Below are 20,538 nucleotides of genomic sequence, written 5' to 3'. Positions count from 1 at the left end.
GGAATATGGCCTGGACTTTGACTGGGCCATTCTAAAACATGAATATGCTTAAATCAAAAGCACTCTTTTGTAGCTATGGCTATTCAACTCTATCCATCTTTCAAATAACTGACTAGTTTGCCTATCCCTGGTGAAGAAAAGCCTTCTCACAGCATGAATCCCCCACCACCATGTTGAACTGGGGGTGCTGGTTTTCCTCCACACAGCCTTTCCATGTAGGATAAAATGCTAAATTTGGGTTTCATCTGACCAAAGTGGTATAAGTTTGCTTTGTCCCTTGCATGTCTTGTCAATAAAAAGGACTTCTTGGGGCTTTTTCGCTACAGCTTTTCATAAAAGGCTGAATTTCTGAAGGGCACAACTAATGATTGTTCTGTTCTGTTCTCCCACCTGAGCAGCTCCTCCAGGGTTACCATGGGCCGCTTTGCTCCTTTTGTAATTCATTTTCTCTTTGCCCAGCCTGTCAGTTTAGGCAAACTGCCATGTTTTTGTAGGTTTTCTATAGTAAACAATTACATTTTATAATAAAATACTGTTTCCAGTTTTGGGTGATAGGGTAAAAATGTATTTTCAAGGTTATTATATCGTTTTATAACCTAACCCTGCTTTAAACTTCTCCCCAATTTTGTCTTCTGACCTGTCTGCTGTGTTCCAACATCTTCATTATGCTGTTTGTTCATGAATGTTTCCTCACAAATCTCAAAGGCTTTCACAGCACATATGTATTTATACTGACACTATTTCCCCAGGGTTTAGTGGCCCCATTAGATTATATTAGATTTTTGGGGGTATCAGAGTAAAGGGGGCGTAACACAAAAGCTTGGCATACTTTTCACATTTTTATTTCTAAGGTTTTTAATTTTCCACCCTTCCATTTAACAAAATGGTCTGTCACATACAGTTTTTATAAAATCGTTTGTTGTAGTGTGATACAATGTGAAAACCTTTGTTTCACTGTACAGCATGCATGTTTGTGCTTTATATCAAACATTTCAACATCGAACGAGACTGTGCATAAAAATCTATTATTTCTTCTCTCGGTTTGTCAGAAGAACTGAAGCGAACTGTCAAATGTAAACATTGCAAAATGAATGGTCTTGTCACTCCCCCACCTCCAGCTTGCCTTCGCCCTATATATATACAGTATTTGCTTGTCCATCACTAATCCGCCTCATTCCCAGTACCCAGCTGGTGTTTGTGCCACAGACGCTGTCACTGACAGTCTGCATGCCATGGTTGTGTTTACAATGTGAGGTGAGCTGTTTCTCTTCTGCAATATGCTTACACAGAGGGTCTCTGTAGGTAGCCAGCGTGAGTTTAGAATAGGACCGGAGGGTTCGCTGTCTGAACGGAGCAAGATCGCTTGAAGCCACCGAGGAAGAGGCGCATCGTGTCGGACAAGACTTCCCTTGTTTTTGTATTAATACATTAGATTAGCTTTACTTTCTGAAACCATGTCTGTTTATTGGGTTTGATACTTTTAGCGCTCTTCTGTGCCTGAGATATTCGTATGCAATGTGAGCCGTGCTTAGTGATGTGACATTCACGAACGATCCGATTCTTTTGAACGGCTCTTTTCCTTGACAGATGGGACTCGAGTCTCAGCCACTGAGAGCGGTTTTGTTTTTTTCTACTTTGCTTATAAGCCTCTGCACGCATTGCATTTTCTACTTTTTCAATTGCAGCGGGAACGAGGAGGAGGAGGGCCGTCATGGCGTGCTCCTTGCTTCTTGGTTGCTTGTTGCTCCTTGGTTATTGTTTACAGTTAAGAGTTAACCATCAGTGCATTGCCTTGTTATATTTAATGGGGCAGTAGGGGATTTTTGTTTCTGCCAAAGCAACTCAAGTACACCTTTTGTTTATATATTACAAAGGCACTAAAATGCTATTAAAGCGCACACTTGTAGTAAAGAACTACACAGGTATTTGATCTTTATTTTGGTATTTTACACTTAATCTTATAAAAATATCAAAAGAGAAATATTTTGTTTTGCGTGAACATACTGTTGGTCTATTTGGCACCTTTTAAATACAACTATTAATGAAAATGATTCAACGTTTTTGTGAATTTCACCCACACATCCTATTTCAAAGTATATTAGGGATAAAATGGCTTGTTCTTCCAAATATGTACATTTTCAAAAATAGAGCATTTGAAAGGTTCTTTTGAAGTGAACGGATCCAGAAGATTTGGTTCCCTTCAAAGGGCCACAAGTCACATCCCCGCGCTTATTTCAAGACATGGGAGAACGTCACAGCGCTGTCACTGGTGTAGAATTACTTTGTAAACTATGTACGACGAAGTAAGATACTTTAAACTAGTCAAACTATTTTACGAAAATATCATTTTAAGCCGCAGTCACAGCTTAGATGAATATATGTCCGATAATGGATTCATGGCGAATGGTGTATTACTAGTCGATAACTGCTAGCTTCAGCAGCTTACAGTAGCTGTTGCTGTGGGACTAGACCGCCGTGCACCCTAACTCTACAGTACTAAACTAACTAATATAGTGTACAAGCATAACTGAGCAGCGTGTAGCAACAGACCTGTCTTAACTGTAACTGTATTGTTACTGGTAGCAGTTGCTAAGCACCCTACCTGCTTGGGCTAATGCTAGCTAGGTGTGCCATATGGTGAAGCTGTAAGTATTGATTAGTGCGGTTTGTTTGTGGATTATCCAACGTCTGTTGCTCTAAGCAGCTATCAAAACATTGGAGTAGCGTTAGTTATTAGTAGAGGCCTGTATCTTTATTACCTAAAGGTTGATTTATATCAGACTGTAATGTCACAGCTGTTGTCAGCTATTTAAAATGTATTTATTAATATCAATGGTAATTTCAATGTGCTATTCAGCTGAGTAGTTTAGAAATTTATAGACTAATATAGGGATTCTTTTTTAAAGTATTTATTTGTATACTGAGCACAAGACTTCTGATTTGCAACTTAACAGTACATTAGCAGTGTAGACACGCTTTATATAGACCACAACTGAATGATTTCAGTGCTTTATTTTAATGTTTAAACACTGCTTTTATTTTTCTATTTTACATCAATTATTTATTGCTCATGCACTGACCAGATAGCTTTTTTTCTCGGTTTTGTTGTACTTGTAACAATGGCAGTAAAGGATATTCTGATTCTATTCTATCTACTAGCTCTTTTTTACCTCTAACAATTATACACTATCCATAAAAGACACAATTGGGTAATGAAGTGGTTATTTTCATAGCTCAGTTTAACAACATATAACGTTTTTAAACGAAGTATAAAAAAACATCTAACTTTCTTTTGTGTGTGTTTTGGTTGATGACATCACAAGAGGCATACCGTTGGAGCTGATCAGCTGGCAATAGTAAACACTACAGTGGATGGATGACTTGATAGATTTTGACTTGGACTCTTTAAGCTGCATTTGAGTTACAAAAGGTTAATCTTTACATGTTTAAGCCAGAGTTAGACTGGATACTGCCATGGATGGTGAAGCTGAAAAAAATAATGAAAATAATCACGAGTGGTTTTTTTTCTATCCCTTATAAACCAGTGTTTCAAATTTACTATGCCAAAACATAACATATATGGTTCCTTGCAAAAGTATGTAAATACCCCTTGAACGGTTTGGTATTTTGTCTTGTTACAGCCAGAACTACAATGTATACTACTGCGATTTTAGTTGACTGGCCAATACAAATTAGTCCATATTACAAATAGAAAGGAAAATGAATCCAGGGTTTCAAAATCTTTAAGAAATAAAAATCAGAAAAGTGCGGCATGCATTTGTATTCAAACACTCGTGAGTTAATACTTATTGAACCAACTATTGCTGCTATCACAGCTTGTTTTTCTATAATTATAAACAAAACCCAGTCCAGTATTTTGCAGCCATCTTGCATGCAGTCTGAACTCAGACTTCAGTTTACCCAGACACCTCCCTTTCTGCCTCCTGAGCGTAGGATTGTTTTACCTGCTTCTTTCCTCTGTTGACTGGAATGAGCGTGATGATGTACAGGGGTTGGACAATGAAACTGAAACACCTGGTTTTAGACCACAATAATTTATTAGTATGGTGTAGGGCCTTCTTTTGCGGCCAATACAGCGTCAATTCGTCTTGGGAATGACATATACAAGTCCTGCACAGTGGTCAGAGGGATTTTAAGCCATTCTTCTTGCAGGATAGTGGCCAGGTCAATACGTGATACTGGTGGACGAAAACGTTTCCTGACTCGCTCCTCCAAAACACCCCAAAGTGGTTCAATAATATTTAGATCTGGTGACTGTGCAGGCCATGGGAGATGTTCAACTTCACTCTGGGCATGCAACAGTCTGGGTGGTACACTTCTTTGGGGCTTCTCCACACCGTAACTCTCCCGGATGTGGGGAAAACAGTAAAGGTGGACTCATCAGAGAACAATACATGTTTCACATTGTCCACAGCCCAAGATTTGTGCTCCTTGCACCATTGAAACTGACGTTTGGAATTGGCATGAGTGACCAAAGGTTTGGCTATAGCAGCCGGCCGTGTATATTGACCCTGTGGAGCTCCCGACGGACAGTTCTGGTGGAAACAGGAGTGTTGAGGTGCACATTTAATTCTGCCGTGATTTGGGCAGCCGTGGTTTTATGTTTTTTGGATACAATCCGGGTTAGCACCTGACCATCCCTTTCAGACAGCTTCCTCTTGCGTCCACAGTTAGTCCTGTTGGATGTGGTTCGTCCTTCTTGGTGGTATGCTGACATTACCTTGGATACCGTGGCTCTTGATACATCACAAAGACTTGCTGTCTTGGTCACAGATGCGCCAGCAAGACGTACACCAACAATTTGTCCTCTTTTGAACTCTGGTATGTCACCCATAATGTTGTGTGCATTTCAATATTTTGAGCAAAACTGTGCTCTTACCCTGCTAATTGAACCTTCACACTCTGCTCTTACTGGTGCAATGTGCAATCAATGAAGACTGGCTAACAGGCTGGTCCAATTTAGCCATGAAACCTCCCACACTAAAATGACAGGTGTTTCAGTTTCATTGTCCAACCCCTGTAGATGTTACTGTAAATGAATGCATATTGGTGTTGACTGGTAGGATTTTTATAGTATTCTCAGATACAACTCAAACCATTTGCTCCCATAATGGAAATAAATATCTTTTTAAAGGTTTTGATTGAACACATGAAAAGTGCGAACACAAAAAATGAAAAATGTACATACTCTAAAGACTGAAAAACAATGATCAGCTGCCGTATTCCTTGTGGGGTATTGCCAAAAGCATGTCCAGGTTGGTTTTTTTTAAAGGGTAGATACAATCTTGATTAAATAATGATTTTCAACATAATACAGGTCCTTCTCAAAATATTAGCATATTGTGATAAAGTTCATTATTTTCCATAATGTAATGATGAAAATTTAACATTCATATATTTTAGATTCATTGCACACTAACTGAAATATTTCAGGTCTTTTATTGTCTTAATACGGATGATTTTGGCATACAGCTCATGAAAACCCAAAATTCCTATCTCACAAAATAGCATATTTCATCCGACCAATAAAAGAAAAGTGTTTTTAATACAAAAAACGTCAACCTTCAAATAATCATGTACAGTTATGCACTCAATACTTGGTCGGGAATCCTTTTGCAGAAATGACTGCTTCAATGCGGCGTGGCATGGAGGCAATCAGCCTGTGGCACTGCTGAGGTCTTATGGAGGCCCAGGATGCTTCGATAGCGGCCATTAGCTCATCCAGAGTGTTGGGTCTTGAGTCTCTCAACGTTCTCTTCACAATATCCCACAGATTCTCTATGGGGTTCAGGTCAGGAAAGTTGGCAGGCCAATTGAGCACAGTGATACCATGGTCAGTAAACCATTTACCAGTGGTTTTGGCACTAGGAGCAGGTGCCAGGTCGTGCTGAAAAATGAAATCTTCATCTCCATAAAGCTTTTCAGAAGATGGAAGCATGAAGTGCTCCAAAATCTCCTGATAGCTAGCTGCATTGACCCTGCCCTTGATAAAACACAGTGGACCAACACCAGCAGCTGACACGGCACCCCAGACCATCACTGACTGTGGGTACTTGACACTGGACTTCTGGCATTTTGGCATTTCCTTCTCTCCAGTCTTCCTCCAGACTCTGGCACCTTGATTTCCGAATGACATGCAGAATTTGCTTTCATCCGAAAAAAGTACTTTGGACCACTGAGCAACAGTCCAGTGCTGCTTCTCTGTAGCCCAGGTCAGGCACTTCTGCCGCTGTTTCTGGTTCAAAAGTGGCTTGACCTGGGGAATGCGGCACCTGTAGCCCATTTCCTGCACACACCTGTGCACGGTGGTTCTGGATGTTTCTACTCCAGACTCAGTCCACTGCTTCCGCAGGTCCCCCAAGGTCTGGAATCGGCCCTTCTCCACAATCTTCCTCAGGGTCCGGTCACCTCTTCTCGTTGTGCAGCGTTTTCTGCCACACTTTTTCCTTCCCACAGACTTCCCACTGAGGTACCTTGATACAGCACTCTGGGAACAGCCTATTCGTTCAGAAATGTCTTTCTGTGTGTTACCCTCTTGCTTGAGGGTGTCAATAGTGGCCTTCTGGACAGCAGTCAGGTCGGCAGTCTTACCCATGATTGGGGTTTTGAGTGATGAACCAGGCTGGGAGTTTTAAAGGCCTCAGGATTCTTTTGCAGGTGTTTAGAGTTAACTCGTTGATTCAGATGATTAGGTTCATAGCTCGTTTAGAGACCCTTTTAATGATATGCTAATTTTGTGAGATAGGAATTTTGGGTTTTCATGAGCTGTATGCCACAATCATCCGTATTAAGACAATAAAAGACCTGAAATATTTCAGTTAGTGTGCAATGAATCTAAAATATATGAATGTTAAATTTTCATCATGACATTATGGAAAATAATGAACTTTATCACAATATGCTAATATTTTGAGAAGGCCTTGTAGTTAAATACAATCAAGGGAACACTCAAATAACACATCCTAGATCTGAATGAATGAAATATTCTCATTGAATACTTTGTTCTGTACAAAGTTGAATGTGCTGACAACAAAATCACACAAAAATCATCAATGGAAATCAAATTTATTAACCAATGGAGGCCAGGATTTGGAGTCACACACAAAATTAAAGTGAAAAACACACTACAGGCTGATCCAACTTTGATGTAATGTCTTTAAAACAAGTCAAAATGAGGCTCAGTATTGTGTGTGGCCTCCACGTGTCTGTATGACCTCCCTACAACACCTGGGCATGCTCCTGATGAGACGGTGGATGGTCTTCTGAGGGATCTCCTCCCAGACCTGGACTAAAGCATCCGCCAACTCCTGGACAGTCTGTGGTGCAACGTGACGTTGGTGGATGGAGCGAGACATGATGTCCCAGATGTGCTCAATCAGATTCAGGTCTGGGGATCGGGCGGGCCAGTCCATAGCTTCAATATCTTCATCTTGCAGGAGCTGCTGACACACTCCAGCCACATGAGGTCTAGCATTGTCCTGCATTAGGAGGAACCCAGGGCCAACCGCACCAGCATATGGTCTCACAAGGGGTCTGAGGATCTCATCTCGGTACCTAATGGCAGTCAGGCTACCTCTGGCGAGCACATGGAGGCCCTCCAAAGAAATGCCACCCCACACCATTACTGACCCACTGCCAAACCGGTCATGCTCAAGGATGTTGCAGGCAGCAGATCACTCTCCACGGTGTCTCCAGACTGTCACATGTGCTCAGTGTGAACCTGCTTTCATCTGTGAAGAGCACAAGGCGCCAGTGACGAATTTGCCAATCCTGGTGTTCTCTGGGAAATACCAAGCATCCTGCACAGTGTTGAGCTGTGAGCACAACCCCCATTTGTGGATGTCGGACCCTCGTACCATCCTCATGGAGTCGGTTTTTAACCGTTTGTGCAGACACATGCACATTTGTGGCCTGCTGGAGGTCATTTCTGGCAGTGCTCCTCCTGTTCCTCCTTGCACAAAGGCGGAGGTAGCGGTCCTGCTGCTGGGTTGTTGCCCTCCTACGGCCTCCTCCACGTCTCCTGGTGTACTGGCCTGTCTCCTGGTAGCGCCTCCAGGCTCTGGACACTACGCTGACAGACACAGCAAACCTTCTTCTTCGCATTGATGTGCCATCCTGGATGAACTGCACTACCTGAGCCACTTGTGTGGGTTGTAGAGTCCGTCTCATGCTACCACGAGTGTGAAAGCACCACCAACATTCAAAAGTGACCAAAACATCAGCCAGAAAGCATAGCTACTGAGAAGTGGTCTGTGGTCCCCACCTGCAGAACCACTCCTTTATTGAGTGTGTCTTGCTAATCACCAAAGATTTCCCCCTGTTGTCTTTTCCATTTGAACAACAGCTGTGAAATTAATTGTCAGTCAGTGTTGCTTCCTAAGTGGACAGTTTGATTTCACAGAAGTTTGATTTACTTTGAGTTATATTGTGTTGTTTAAATGTTCCCTTTATTTTTTTGAGCAGTGTATATATATCTGAAGTGAGTTTGGTTAATTTTATAGGAAAGTCTACCTAGTGGCTTTAATGTTAAAATCTGTATGAGATTAAAACATTTACATTTTACACGTGTCAGTTTCAACACTGGCACTTACACTATTTTATGAATTTTTCTTTGTTTTATTTATTTTGAAAAGGAGTCAGAGGTGAGTGGCTGGACGATATGAAGTGAAGGAACCTGAAATGGCTAAAATCAACCTTCAGTTTGACCTGCTGTGATAAAGAAGCAAACAAGCCAGAAATGGAGGACACCTCCCAGAAACCTGCAACAACAGAGCCGAGTCCTAAGCACAGTCCAGCACCTAGTCCGGCACCCAGTCCTGTTCCCAGCCCAATGTTGGAGAGAATCGCTCTTCCTACCACGAATCATGTTGAGGTAAAAGCTAAATTTGAACCCACATACTTGACTGAGCATTTCTTGTCAAAGAAAGACTTGTTAGAGGAACATCTGTCTTTTTTCTAATTTATTAACATGTTTTCATAAATGATAAGCAGAGTTCATATGGTTATGTTGTAAATATTGTGATCATCAATCATTTGTATGCAATGGTGACGGAAACAACACAATTCAGCTTTTTTACACAGTAGTCAGGTCTCTAGAGTCTATACATCTGGTAGCCTATTGACATTCTTTTCTCCATGCCTTGATTCTTCCTTTAAAGCATCTAAACATGAACCAGATCCAGATGGTGGTACGGCGCTGCTCAACTCCAAACGTGACAGAGGAGACCACCTATTTTATTCCTCGCAACCCTGTGGTGGATGCTTGCACCAACACTGACCCACCAGTGGTCTGCTGTCCGCTGCTGCACAGGTTTTGCCCTTGTCCGCCACGAGGCCTCCTTGCCTCTCTTATTACCAAAGGTAACCATGAGTAGTTGTATGATTTTTTTTGTGGGATATTTATTTATTTTATATATTATATTAACAGTTTTTGCACTTTTGTTTATTATGGGATACAGTAATAATTTGAGTAACTGGAACCACAAAGGTATGGCGGTCATTCTCAGATGTGCAATGAAAATACAAAAATAAAAAACACAATTCTAATATTTTTGAAATGGGTTAAAAAATCTAACACGTAGTGTTTGTTTCAGTATACCTCTCTCTGTTTTTCAAAAAACATTAAATTCATGCTGACAAAGGTGGCAACATGGATCACAGGTCTTTAAGTGAATGTCTGTCTTGTCTTCCCATCCCCAGTTCTTTTGGCAGCTGTGCTCTTTGGCGTTGTTTGGTCCATCACAGAAGACGAATGTCTTCCTGGAGGAAACCTGTTTGGCATCACCATACTCTTCATCTGTGCGCTCATCGGTGGCAAAGTAGTCGCCCTCATCCGGCTGCCTAAACTTCCACCATTTCCACCACTCCTTGGTAAGGTAGAGAAAGTGTTGAAGTTTAGGCCAGTGTGCACTGAACAAGTTCTGTCACTCGCCTGGTTTTGTCGCTTGATGCCAAACATGTCACTGTTAAACTTGAGGATTAAACCAGTATTAGGAAATTCTAAAGAAGAGATCAGAAGTTTATTTTAAAGAACAAGTGCTTATAATTTCACTATTTCAAAGTATTTTTTGTTCAGAGCAAAGTAAATAAATATTAGTGTTATAAGATGGCTCATGCAGAGGTTTTGTGGCTGATTTCCAATTGACGTTTTTCTTCAACTTCCCTCATGTTAAAACACCTATAGTAAAAATAAGAAAAATGTTTTCGCCAGAACAGCCGACTGTGTCCCAACTAATAAGAATTCCAGCATACATAGCTCATTTTTGTACCTCAAAACATAGATGTGCATCTGAAAGATATTTATTTCCTACAAGATAAATTTAAAATAAACAACTATGTCTAATATAATATTTTGCTGGAAAAAGCTACTAACTGTTAGATGTGTTGGATTAGCTCATTCATTCATTCATGAATCTTATTGTAGCTGGACGAGAGCCTCAAAGAGACTTCCTGTTTTGAGAAATCATTAGCTGTCTATATTAGGAACAGAGGCATCATTTCACTGAGTGTGTGTGTGTGTGTGTGTTCTTGTACTTGTTGCTGAGTGAGAACCATTTTTCGGATTTTTATCGCAAAGTGAAGACATTTTGACAAAGTGAGGACATTTTGACACAGTGAGAACATTTTGACAAAGAGAACATTTTCCTGGTCCTCACTTTTTCAAATTCCGTTCTTGGGACAGCGGTTAGGTTTAGGACTAGGGTATGAATTGAGTTATTGTTAGGTGCTAGGGTTAGTGTGAGGGTCAGGGTTAGGCACTAAAAATCAAGGAAAATGAATGGAAGTCAATGGAAGTAACCAAAAAGTCCTCATAAAGATAGTAAAACTCGGATGTGTGTGTGTGTGTGTTCCTGTCTTGGCATCACAGTGAGAACCATTTTCCCGATTTCACCATCAAATTGAGGACCGTTTGTACCAAAGTGAGGACATTTTGCTGGTCCTCACGACCTATTTTGCTAACGGTTAGGTTTAGGACTAAGGTGTGAATTGACTTTAGGTTAAGGGTTAGGGTTAGACATGCACTGGTAATAGTTAGGTTTAGGGTTATTGTCAGGGTTAGGGCATAGAAAGGGTTGAAAATGACTGAAAATCAATGGAAGTCAATGGGAGTCAACACATGGTCCTCACTACATATATCAAAACAAGAGTGTGTGTGTGTGTGTGTGTGTGTGTGTGTGTGTGTGTGTGTGTGTGTGTGTGTGAAAGCGAGAGAAAGGAGTTGCTGTTACACAGCTCTGCAGTAAAACAGGGTTTTTCTATTATTTTAAAACCATGACAAAATACACAGGGGACATTTAAACTGTCCTTAACATAACATAAGCAGTTAGCATTATTAGCATTAGTAGATATAAATAGTTGTCACTTTTACTATTTCTGAGACTAGCATGACCCCCTTTTAGCAGCCTATATTGACAGCAGACAGTAGAACACCTTTTAGTTGCTTCTTTCACCCTGTTTGCTTCCGTTGACTTCATTTTTGAACAACAGTCCAACACAGAAAATAGCTAATTTTGAGTCTTCTTCACATATTAATAACTTCTACGTTGAGAACTGTGAGGGTCAGCGTGGCCTGTGCTCACATGTGGTGTGTTCATTGATCAGGAAACCATTGGATCTCTGAGTTTCCGACTGGCCAATCTCTGGTCAGTTGCCATCAAGCTGAAAATCAGCCAATTACATTCGACAGCAAAATTCTCAGTACATCTCTTGTGATTGTTAATGTAATTTTCTGATAAACATTACACCAAAATGTATGACAGAGACATTAAAAAACTGCAACATGCAAAAAAACAAAGCGAAGTGAACATTTTAACTAACCAAGACATATCCTAGCCACATTCACATAAAATCCTTCCACATGATCTTTATTATGTGAAAGACAACCCCATAGAAAATAAACAGCATTGTAAGTTAAAACAGATCTTTTTTTCCTCTTTCCAACTCTCTCTGCGGGGCTGCAGGTATGCTGCTGATGGGCTTCCTGCTGAGAAACATCCCAGTTGTAACAGATGGGGTATACATTAACTTCAGATGGTCATCGTCTCTGAGAAACATTGCTCTCGCCGTCATCCTGGCCAGAGCTGGCCTGGGGTTGGATCCCAAGGTATGAATCATTTTCATAGAGGAGTTGAGTGGTTAAACTGAACACAAATGTTAAGAAATAAAACAACTATTAATGGTTTAACCTCAAAGCTCTAAAACTTGGTTCTCGTTAAGCCCACAACCTCTTTGAAATAATGGCAGATTCTATTAACATCAGACCAAAGGTGATGTCCTCAAATTATTTAGGATACTTTAGATTTTAGAGTTTCCCTGAAACAACAAACAGCAAGCACGGGTCTCATTGGTAAATAATGAATGTCTCGTATTTCAGCTGTAAAAAAAGTGCACTTTTTAATGCTTTCTGTAGCATTTAAAAAAACGGAATAACTACCTATAAAAGTCATACATCATTGCTATATGTACATTTCCACCATCAGGCTCTGAGGAAGCTCAAATCTGTCTGTGTACGTGTAGCAGCTGGGCCCTGCTTGCTCGAGGCCTGCACCGTAGCACTCATCTCTCATTTCCTCATGGGTTTGCCCTGGGTGTGGAGCTTCATTCTTGGGTAAATGAAACACTTTACTCTTTGTGTTTATTCATTTCCTTATGTTATAGTCAAAAGTTGCAAGTATTTTTAAAATACAGTGCCTTGCAAAAGTAGCCTCTCCCTTGTATTTAGCTACATCCATTATTCTATCAACTATGAATAGCAACCTATGAAGAACATCATTCACACCGCATAATACGGCCACCTCCGTGTTTCACAGTGGGGATGGTGAGTTCAGGGTGATATGCAGTGTTAGCACTCTGCCACACAAAGCACTTTTGCATTTAGCCAAGAAGATTAAGTTATTGTCTCATACCATTAAATAAAATCAAGTTCAACCAGCTGAATTATTAGAATTTTGAAAACATTTTTCTTCCACTTCACTGTTAGGCACTACTTTGTCTTTTTGTACCAAATAAACTCCCAGGAAAATACAATGATGGTGACAAAAAGAGGAAAGCTTTAAGAAGTATCAATGCTTTTTCAATGTACATTAGAATCACTAATCAACTGTTCCCCTGCTAGGGACTGAAATAGATATTCTTCTCTGCTTTACATCAAACACTGTGAAGGTTTCTGCTAATTTAGTTTTAAGACTTTTTTTGCAGTTTTCATAAAAATCTAAGAACATACCGTGTGGCCTGTCTACACAGTGCAGAAAAGACAAAGTTTTCAATGTGTTACATTATTGCAATCGTGAAGTAAATCAATGCTTTCTGCAGCTTTGTTCTGGGTGCCGTGACTCCAGCCGTGGTGGTACCCTCGATGCTCCTGCTGCAGAAGGACGGATACGGTGTGGAACAGGGCATTCCCACCCTGCTGATGGCGGCTGGGAGCTTTGACGACATTCTTGCCATTACAGGGTTCACCACATGCTTGGGCATGGCCTTCGCCACAGGTACTCTGTGTGGTTCCAAGGTATAATAATGAATTCTTGTGCTTTGTGAAACAAAACGCCTGCATTTACTCCAGGGGAGACGCAGCAGGTTGGTCAACAGCAAGAATCACACTGAGAACAAACCTGTTAATACTGGCTTGCAGTTTATCAGCAGCACAGCAGAGGGTGTAAAGCAGCATTGTAGCTGGTGTAAGTGTGCAGATTATTATGATTAGAAAATTAAAACTTTTACATTTATTAAGTTAATGGCAATTCGAATACTTCAGAGTTGACTGTATATCTCTGTCTTTCTATTTTGAGAATCAAAAACTCCTCTAAAGGACTCTTTTTTTTTTCTTATATATATTGCTCTCACTACCCACATTGTCATAATCCTGCCTTTAGATGTTTTCTAAAGTGCCTTTAGAAATCCAGCCCTTTTAAAATTAAGTAATTTACTAGCAAACTTTTTCCTTCCAGGATCCACTTGGTATAACCTCCTGCGAGGTGTCCTGGAGGTTGTAGGAGGGATGGTTGCTGGGATCCTTCTTGGCTTTCTCATTCAGTACTTTCCAAGTGTTGACCAGGTATGTAATCTCGTTCGGCTTGGCCTTTCTTAAAGGGATAGTTCAGAATTTTTTAAGTGAGCTTCTGTTAAAAGGTTAAACTTAATACCTTACCTGCAGACGGAAGGACATGTAAGGCGTTACCGACAACCTTTTAGAAAAATAAAGCAGTATCAAAGACAAAATTAATATTGCAGTTTAGTCTTATCTTTCTGTTTTGATCACATCGAGGTTAGGATCCCAGCCTTCACTTAGGGTCAGTTAGATAACAGAGACATAAGGTTGCTCGTTTTCAAATTTATCTTGGGAGTTTTCCACCCCATTAGTAATACAGGTACTCATTATGGTGCTTCAATTTGATGCTGAGGAAGATTTTTCTACAAATCAGTATTTATACTGAACAAAGATCAAACTTGCATTTGTGTCAAACAAAGTGTGAAGAACCAACAAAAGCTCAGTTGACGAAGCCTTCGACAGGACCTCTTCACATTTACCATAGAGGCTCTAATCATTTAATCTTCCTATGGTGAAGCTCTAATGTTCATAGCCTTTAATGCTTAAGAGTAAAAAAAAAAAAACTGGTCCGTGTTATTACATTCATTTGATTAAGAACAAGTAAATCTTACCAACCACTCTTACCTCTTATGTGATTAATAAAGCATTCCATACGGGTTGATTTCATTTTATGGATCTGTTTTTCTCTTGTAGAAGCACCTGGTGATGAAGCGTTCCTTCTTGGTGCTGGGTCTGTCTGTCTTTGCTGTGTTTGGCAGTGGTGTGGCAGGCTTTCCAGGCTCTGGGGGCCTTTGCACCCTGGTGTTGGCATTCCTGGCTGGCCTTGGCTGGGGACCAGAAAAGGTAATAGAATATGCAAGCCATAGAAATACACAAAGCCTGCTTTACCACACTTAATTTGATGCCATCCAGATTTAGAGGGGAATGTTCATTAGGATGGCACTGCAGGAGTGGGACGTTTATGGACAAATATGTACTGCGCAGTGTGAAAGTTATAAAAAATTGTTTTCTCTGTGCTAAACTTAGTTTTTTTCTGTCTTCTGGTTGTCAAAAAGGTACGTGTGGAGGAGGTGGTTGGGTGGGCGTGGGACGTGTTTCAGCCGCTGCTATTTGGACTGATAGGAGCTGAGATTCGAGTCTCTGAGCTGGAGGGACTTGCAGTTGGTGAGAAAGATAGACAAAGCCTTCAAAATAACAGTGTCACCATTGTAAAAAATTCAAATGTGACTTTATGAATGTATGTAAATATATTTGCATAACCAAACAAGACATGAGAGATGCGGCTATTCTTAGTTGTCCTGCATATATTAAAATCGCTGTACGTGTTGGCACCGCCATCATTTACCTATTGTTACTCTTTTTAGATCCCTGCGCAAAACTTTTTTATCCTTGAAAACTAAGTGTAAAATATTTGTGTTTTGGAAGTATGAACAGTTTCTTGTTCACATTTTGCAAAATTACAAGCACAAACATCAATGCATTTTGTTGAAATTTAAATGATGACCCACGAAAAGAGGTGGATAATCGTAGTGTGGCAGTAAAAATATATGGCTTTTAAAATGTAGTTGTTTCATCCAATTACTGCCTGTATGTAATTTAAATCTGTATCAATGCTGCTGCTCTGTGAAGGCCTCATAGGTTTGTTAAAGTACATCAGCAAGTAAACAGCATCACAAAGGGAAAATAATATCTCTGGCTCAGTTCATACCCCTGTTTGTACCCATGTGATTCTATTAACACATCCCTCTTCTGTTTTATACCTTTAAATACACAGTTTGTACCAAATTGTGTGTCAGTTTACGTGTCTTGGTAGGAAAGTACTTAAAAGAGTGTTTATAGAAAGAACAACGAACAACTGCAACCCTAGTAAGACATGGTCCAACTAAACTGACAAGACAAGTAGATCTTTAATCACAAAAGACACCAAGAACACTCCTTTGGAGGAGCTGCAGAGAACCATAGCTCGAGTAGGAGAATCTATTGACGGGAGAACTATTAGTTGGGCACTCCACTGATCACACCTTGCTTGAAAAATGGCCAAAAAAAGCCATTGTTGAAAGAATGCTAGAGGTTTTCTACAAGCCATGTAGGACAAAGGAAACAAGGTGAAGAAGATGTTCTGGTCAAATGAGAAATTGAACAGTTTGGCCTAAACACAAAATGCTGTTGGGAGGGGTAACACTGCACCTCATCTTGAATAAATTGGTCAGACACTTAAACATAGTAGTGGCAGTGTCATGCTGTGGGGCTGTTTCTTTTCTGGTCAGAGTTGATGGGAACATGGTTGTTGCGAAAAAAGGTCAATTCTGAGATCAGGGTGGAGGTTCGTCTTCCAGCAGGACAAGAATCCTAAATATGAAGCCAGAGCTACAGTGGAGGGGTCCAGTCAAAGTCCAGACCTTAATCCAACTAAGAATCTGTGGCAAGACACATGGGCAAAAACTTCAATCTCTAGATGTGCTAAGCTGGTTTGGACATACCCCAAACAACCTGCAATGGTAACTGCTGCAAAAGGTAAAAGTACTGACTCAGGTTGTCGAATAGATCATTTTCCTTTACAATAATAAAATATTGATCTAACACATAAAAGCCCAATAAAACACAGGGAAGTTTGCGGTGGTAATGTGACAAAATAGGAAAAGGTTTAAGGGAAGGGGAAAACTTCGGCTGAATCAAACCTAATCGAAGCATGAAGTATGCTTTTCTTCTGTAGAAGTGTCAGTACTGTGGTGTCCCTGTATAACGCTTGTGTTTATGTCTTCACAGGTCTGGGTATAGCCACCTTGCTCATTGCTTTGGTGGTTAGAGTACTCTTCACCTTTGTGTGTGTGTTACGTGCGGGCTTCAACTTAAAGGAAAAAGTGTTCATAGCTCTCGCATGGATGCCCAAAGCAACAGTGCAGGTGAGTCAGTGCTTGGATTTGTCAATAAACGTCATATGAGAAGCATTTTTTGTTGTGTGCTTCTGCAGACCTCGTAGAAAAATCTAATTAAAAGTACATGCACCGACATGTTTACGCTTCAATCATGAGCTCATTAAAAGTTGTCTTTGAATAAGGGTCAAATCACATCTTGTCTTTGTGTCCTTCTCAGGCAGCAATAGGCTCCACGGCTTTAGACATGGCCAGAACAAAAGATGACAAGCAGCTGCAGAAGTATGGCATGGATGTGCTCACTGTGGCCGTGCTCTCCATCCTTCTCACGGCCCCGGTAGGGGCTCTGATTATCGGGCTCTGCGGGCCTCGCCTGCTGCAAAAACCAAAGGCCTTAGCCTGTGGTGAGCGAGTCAAACCCAATTTATCAGCATTTTTTTTAGGTGGGTAAAATCTGGTATTTGAACATTCAACTCAGCTAAACAACCCTGTATAACCTTGTTCCGCATAGCCACCTTCCAGTGGTAAATATTAGTCCCCTGCTTTCCTTATCTCAAGCAAGAATTTGCATAGCATTAGATCTCCTGTAGTTTTCTTGTTTACATTAACACAAAGGTGGTATTCAACAGTCGGTAGGTTCAAAAATGCTTCTTTAAGTGATGCGCTTGTCTTTAGCTTTTTCACATTTCATTTTTGATGAAAAATGTAAGCATCATCCAGGCTCTACTTAAAACTTCTCCAACATCTTTTCCCCACTTTTGATCTCTCTCAGGCACTACAGCAGGAAGTGAAGATGACACTGAAACTCCCGTCACCTTCGAGAGTACGCTCTGACGTCTTGATCTAATGAAGAGGACTCGAACCTCAGTTGTTTCAGCTGTTCATCAGCCACTGAGTGGCTTCCTTGCTGCTCAACTCCTGATGTTGGAATCAGTCTGTATTTATAGCAGCAGGTGGTTTCCAGGCGCCGGGCTCCACATTTCCCATGCCCTCTGTGTGCACTGTCATGCTGTATGAACTTTATACCAGAGCTAGTTCTGTGTCAAGCTTGAACCAGACATTTATTTAAATATTTAGTATTAGCAACCAAACGGTTTACATTTTTATAATGGGGGAAATATTTTCTGTCATATTCAAAGTATTAATTGATTTTTATTTATTTTTTTGTTATCAATTTCCAGTTGAGTACTTAGACTGAATAGGTAGTGCTTAAAATGTTCTTGTGGGGGTGTATGTGATTGAATGTATTGTTAGAGGAAGTGTTTTGAATAGCCATCCAGAAAGGTTTTTTTTGTAGTTCTTACTCATTTTAATGCTATATAACTTTGTTGTTTTTGTATAATGTTTATGCCATTAGCTGTGTGTTTGAGGAGAATTTTTGATTTAGTTTTTATAAATCTCAAGAGGAATTGCTATTCTGCTCTTAGATTTATACAGAATGCTTCTTAAACTCTTACAGTATCACAGTGTGGTCTAAAATCCAACATCGGCTATTATGTATTTCTGCGCTTTTAGAAGTACAAACTAATTTTACATATGCAGTGAAATATGCAGTGTAAGTTGTTTTTAATTTGTTTACATCTTCATGGCATAAATGGCAATGTTGTAAATTAAGAGACCATGATTAATTCGCAGCATTAGATTTTTAACAATAAACAAATTTGCAAAAAGACGTAATTTTTTTTATAACCAACAATATAGTTCAATCTTTCTTTATTATTTTGTTTTTATCTGATATCCTTTGCAGCTTGGGATTTGTTAAGATTTAGTAGGTAGTAGATAGTAGGTCCTAGGGAATTTCAATTTGGTTCAGTTTATTCATATAGCATCAATTTACAACAAAATGCAATCTCTTATCATGAACACGTTGCCACGAGCTGTGTGGTGGGGGCAGGTCGCGGCGGGGGTGCTTGGAGCGTGGCTGTGTCTGGAGCTTGCGCTGTGTGGGTGTTGCTTCGTCAGCTTTTTCGAAGATGAGGCTCCCCTGTGGGTGTGTGCCCATGTGCTGGGGGGGGATTCATGGCGTTTGCGTTCGGGGTCATGTGTTCAAAATCTGTGTACTGGTTGGGGGTGGCCCTGTGGGGAGATTCATGTCGGGGTTCATTGGGGGTGTGGGGCTCATGGGGTTGGGATCGAAATTCATTGGGGGGTTGGGACTATTTTCTTCTGTGGCGGCTCTGGTTGGCGGGCTGGTTTGGACCATGTAGATCCCTCTTTTGTACATGGCCCACTCTCTGGATGAGGATGGGGGTCTGAGCCGGGGGTCGCTCAGGTTCAGGCACGAGTCCGGGCTAGCCCAGACCAGGTTCAGGTGCTGGTGTGATCTGCCTGTCTCCACCCACAGAGGGAAGGGAAACACTTCCTGGGTCTGGTTTCCCCTGTGGGGTATTGGCACCTGGACCTGGGAGTATAGAGTATGTATGGGGAGTGTGAGTGTGTGTACAACGTCCATTGTTGTTTGTCGTTACGTTGGGTGCGTGGGTGTGAGTGTCTTTTTGTATACGCATGAGTGTGGGAATGTGTGATTGTGACTGTGTGCCTGTTTTTTATGCCGGGTTGGGTCTTGGCCTGCTCCCTCTCCTGGATCAGTTAGTTTAGGCCTTCCATGAAATGTGGGGCCTATTCCCTCCACGCCACACTACCTGCTGGTGGTTGGTGTCTCTGCCCGCTTGTGTACTTGTGGTTCTTGGTATCCAAGGCTGGGGGGTTTGGTGTGTGCTGGCTCACTCCCGGTGGCTGCTTGCCGGGGCCTGGACCCCTGGGCTCTGCCGAGCCTTTGCTTGGGGGTGATATGTCCCGAGGTCTTGGATCTCTAGGTCCATGGCTGGATCTGCTCGGTCAAATGTTCAATATTTAGCAGCATTTACCACTAAATACATCTTGCATTCGTAAGTACCGTGATCTTTCCGTAAAAAAGCTGGTAAAATGAACGTTTCTGCAGGTGTAGAAGCAAGCAGGGTGTTATCTTGTATTCTTTTTTTTCCTCCATTTTATTCTCCATCTCTCATCTTTTCCTTTTTGGCCCCCCCTTTCTCTCTTCCGTGCTTTTTTTTTTTCCCTTTTCATTTCTCTCCGTGTCCGTAACAACTGAAATAATCCCAAAGCAGTTTCTAATAAAGTTTATTTTTATACATGTCAACCGGCGCTTTAAAGCATTAGCTGTAATGCTCCACTTGTGAAAGTAAATCTGTTGGGCTTTTTCTTGGCACTCAGACAACAGTTCTGAGCGCTACTCTTCCGGACAGGACACGGTTAAAAAAAAATAAAAAATTCTAGGGGGAGCTGTGGAAGAATTTGGCCACTGCAAATCCCTAGGAGTTTGTTTAAGTTCGAGGCAAATAAAAGTGAAAAACGGCCAAAAATTAGCCTTTGATCCAAAATGGCCGATTTCCTGTTTGTTTTAGGGCATACCCCTAAGAGACTTTTTTTCTTGGTTTTCGGAGTTCTACCAGGGTGCCAAATTTTAGATCTCTACGACTTACGGTTTGGCCTATCTCACGTTTGGGGGCGTGGCTAAGAGGTTTGGTCACGCCCACTGACATTAAAGAACAACAATTTTCATTGGGGGACAACTTTGGGTAAAATTGTGTGCATCTA

At 41.0% G+C, this 20,538-nt stretch overlaps 1 protein-coding gene across 5 annotated transcripts; it reads left to right on the top strand.

The window, feature by feature from the left end:
- The first annotated feature begins 1,146 nt into the window (after positions 1–1,146).
- si:dkey-162b23.4 (sodium/hydrogen exchanger 9B2) lies at positions 1,147–18,613 on the top strand. Of its 5 annotated transcripts, none has more exons than XM_047366666.1 (13): positions 1,147–1,254; positions 8,655–8,893; positions 9,180–9,381; positions 9,721–9,891; positions 11,982–12,124; positions 12,501–12,628; positions 13,333–13,508; positions 13,968–14,074; positions 14,762–14,911; positions 15,124–15,232; positions 16,835–16,971; positions 17,162–17,384; positions 17,714–18,613. In XM_047366666.1, the coding sequence occupies exons 2-13, from the start codon at positions 8,759–8,761 to the stop codon at positions 17,773–17,775; spliced, it is 1,743 nt and encodes a 580-aa protein (XP_047222622.1). In that variant the 5' UTR covers positions 1,147–1,254; positions 8,655–8,758; the 3' UTR covers positions 17,776–18,613. The 5 variants fall into 5 exon arrangements, with proteins under 5 accessions (XP_047222622.1, XP_047222624.1, XP_047222623.1 ...); XM_047366668.1 differs by lacking the exon at positions 1,147–1,254 and adding an exon at positions 2,176–2,293; XM_047366667.1 differs by lacking the exon at positions 1,147–1,254 and adding an exon at positions 2,223–2,303.
- Positions 18,614–20,538: the final 1,925 nt, after the last annotated feature.

Source organism: Girardinichthys multiradiatus, chromosome 5 (assembly GCF_021462225.1).
Source record: "Girardinichthys multiradiatus isolate DD_20200921_A chromosome 5, DD_fGirMul_XY1, whole genome shotgun sequence".
Taxonomy (NCBI): domain Eukaryota; kingdom Metazoa; phylum Chordata; class Actinopteri; order Cyprinodontiformes; family Goodeidae; genus Girardinichthys; species Girardinichthys multiradiatus.
Note: the sequence above shows the minus strand (reverse complement) of the source record. Positions and strands in the feature narration are given on the sequence as shown.

Coding starts and splice junctions, on each gene's coding strand:
- si:dkey-162b23.4 (XM_047366666.1), top strand. CDS start 8,759: ATGGAGGACACCTCCCAGAAACCTGCAACAACAGAGCCGAGTCCTAAG. Junction 12,125..12,500: donor GCCTGGGGTTGGATCCCAAG/GTATGAATCATT, acceptor TTCCACCATCAG/GCTCTGAGGAAGCTCAAATC. Junction 14,075..14,761: donor ACTTTCCAAGTGTTGACCAG/GTATGTAATCTC, acceptor TTTCTCTTGTAG/AAGCACCTGGTGATGAAGCG.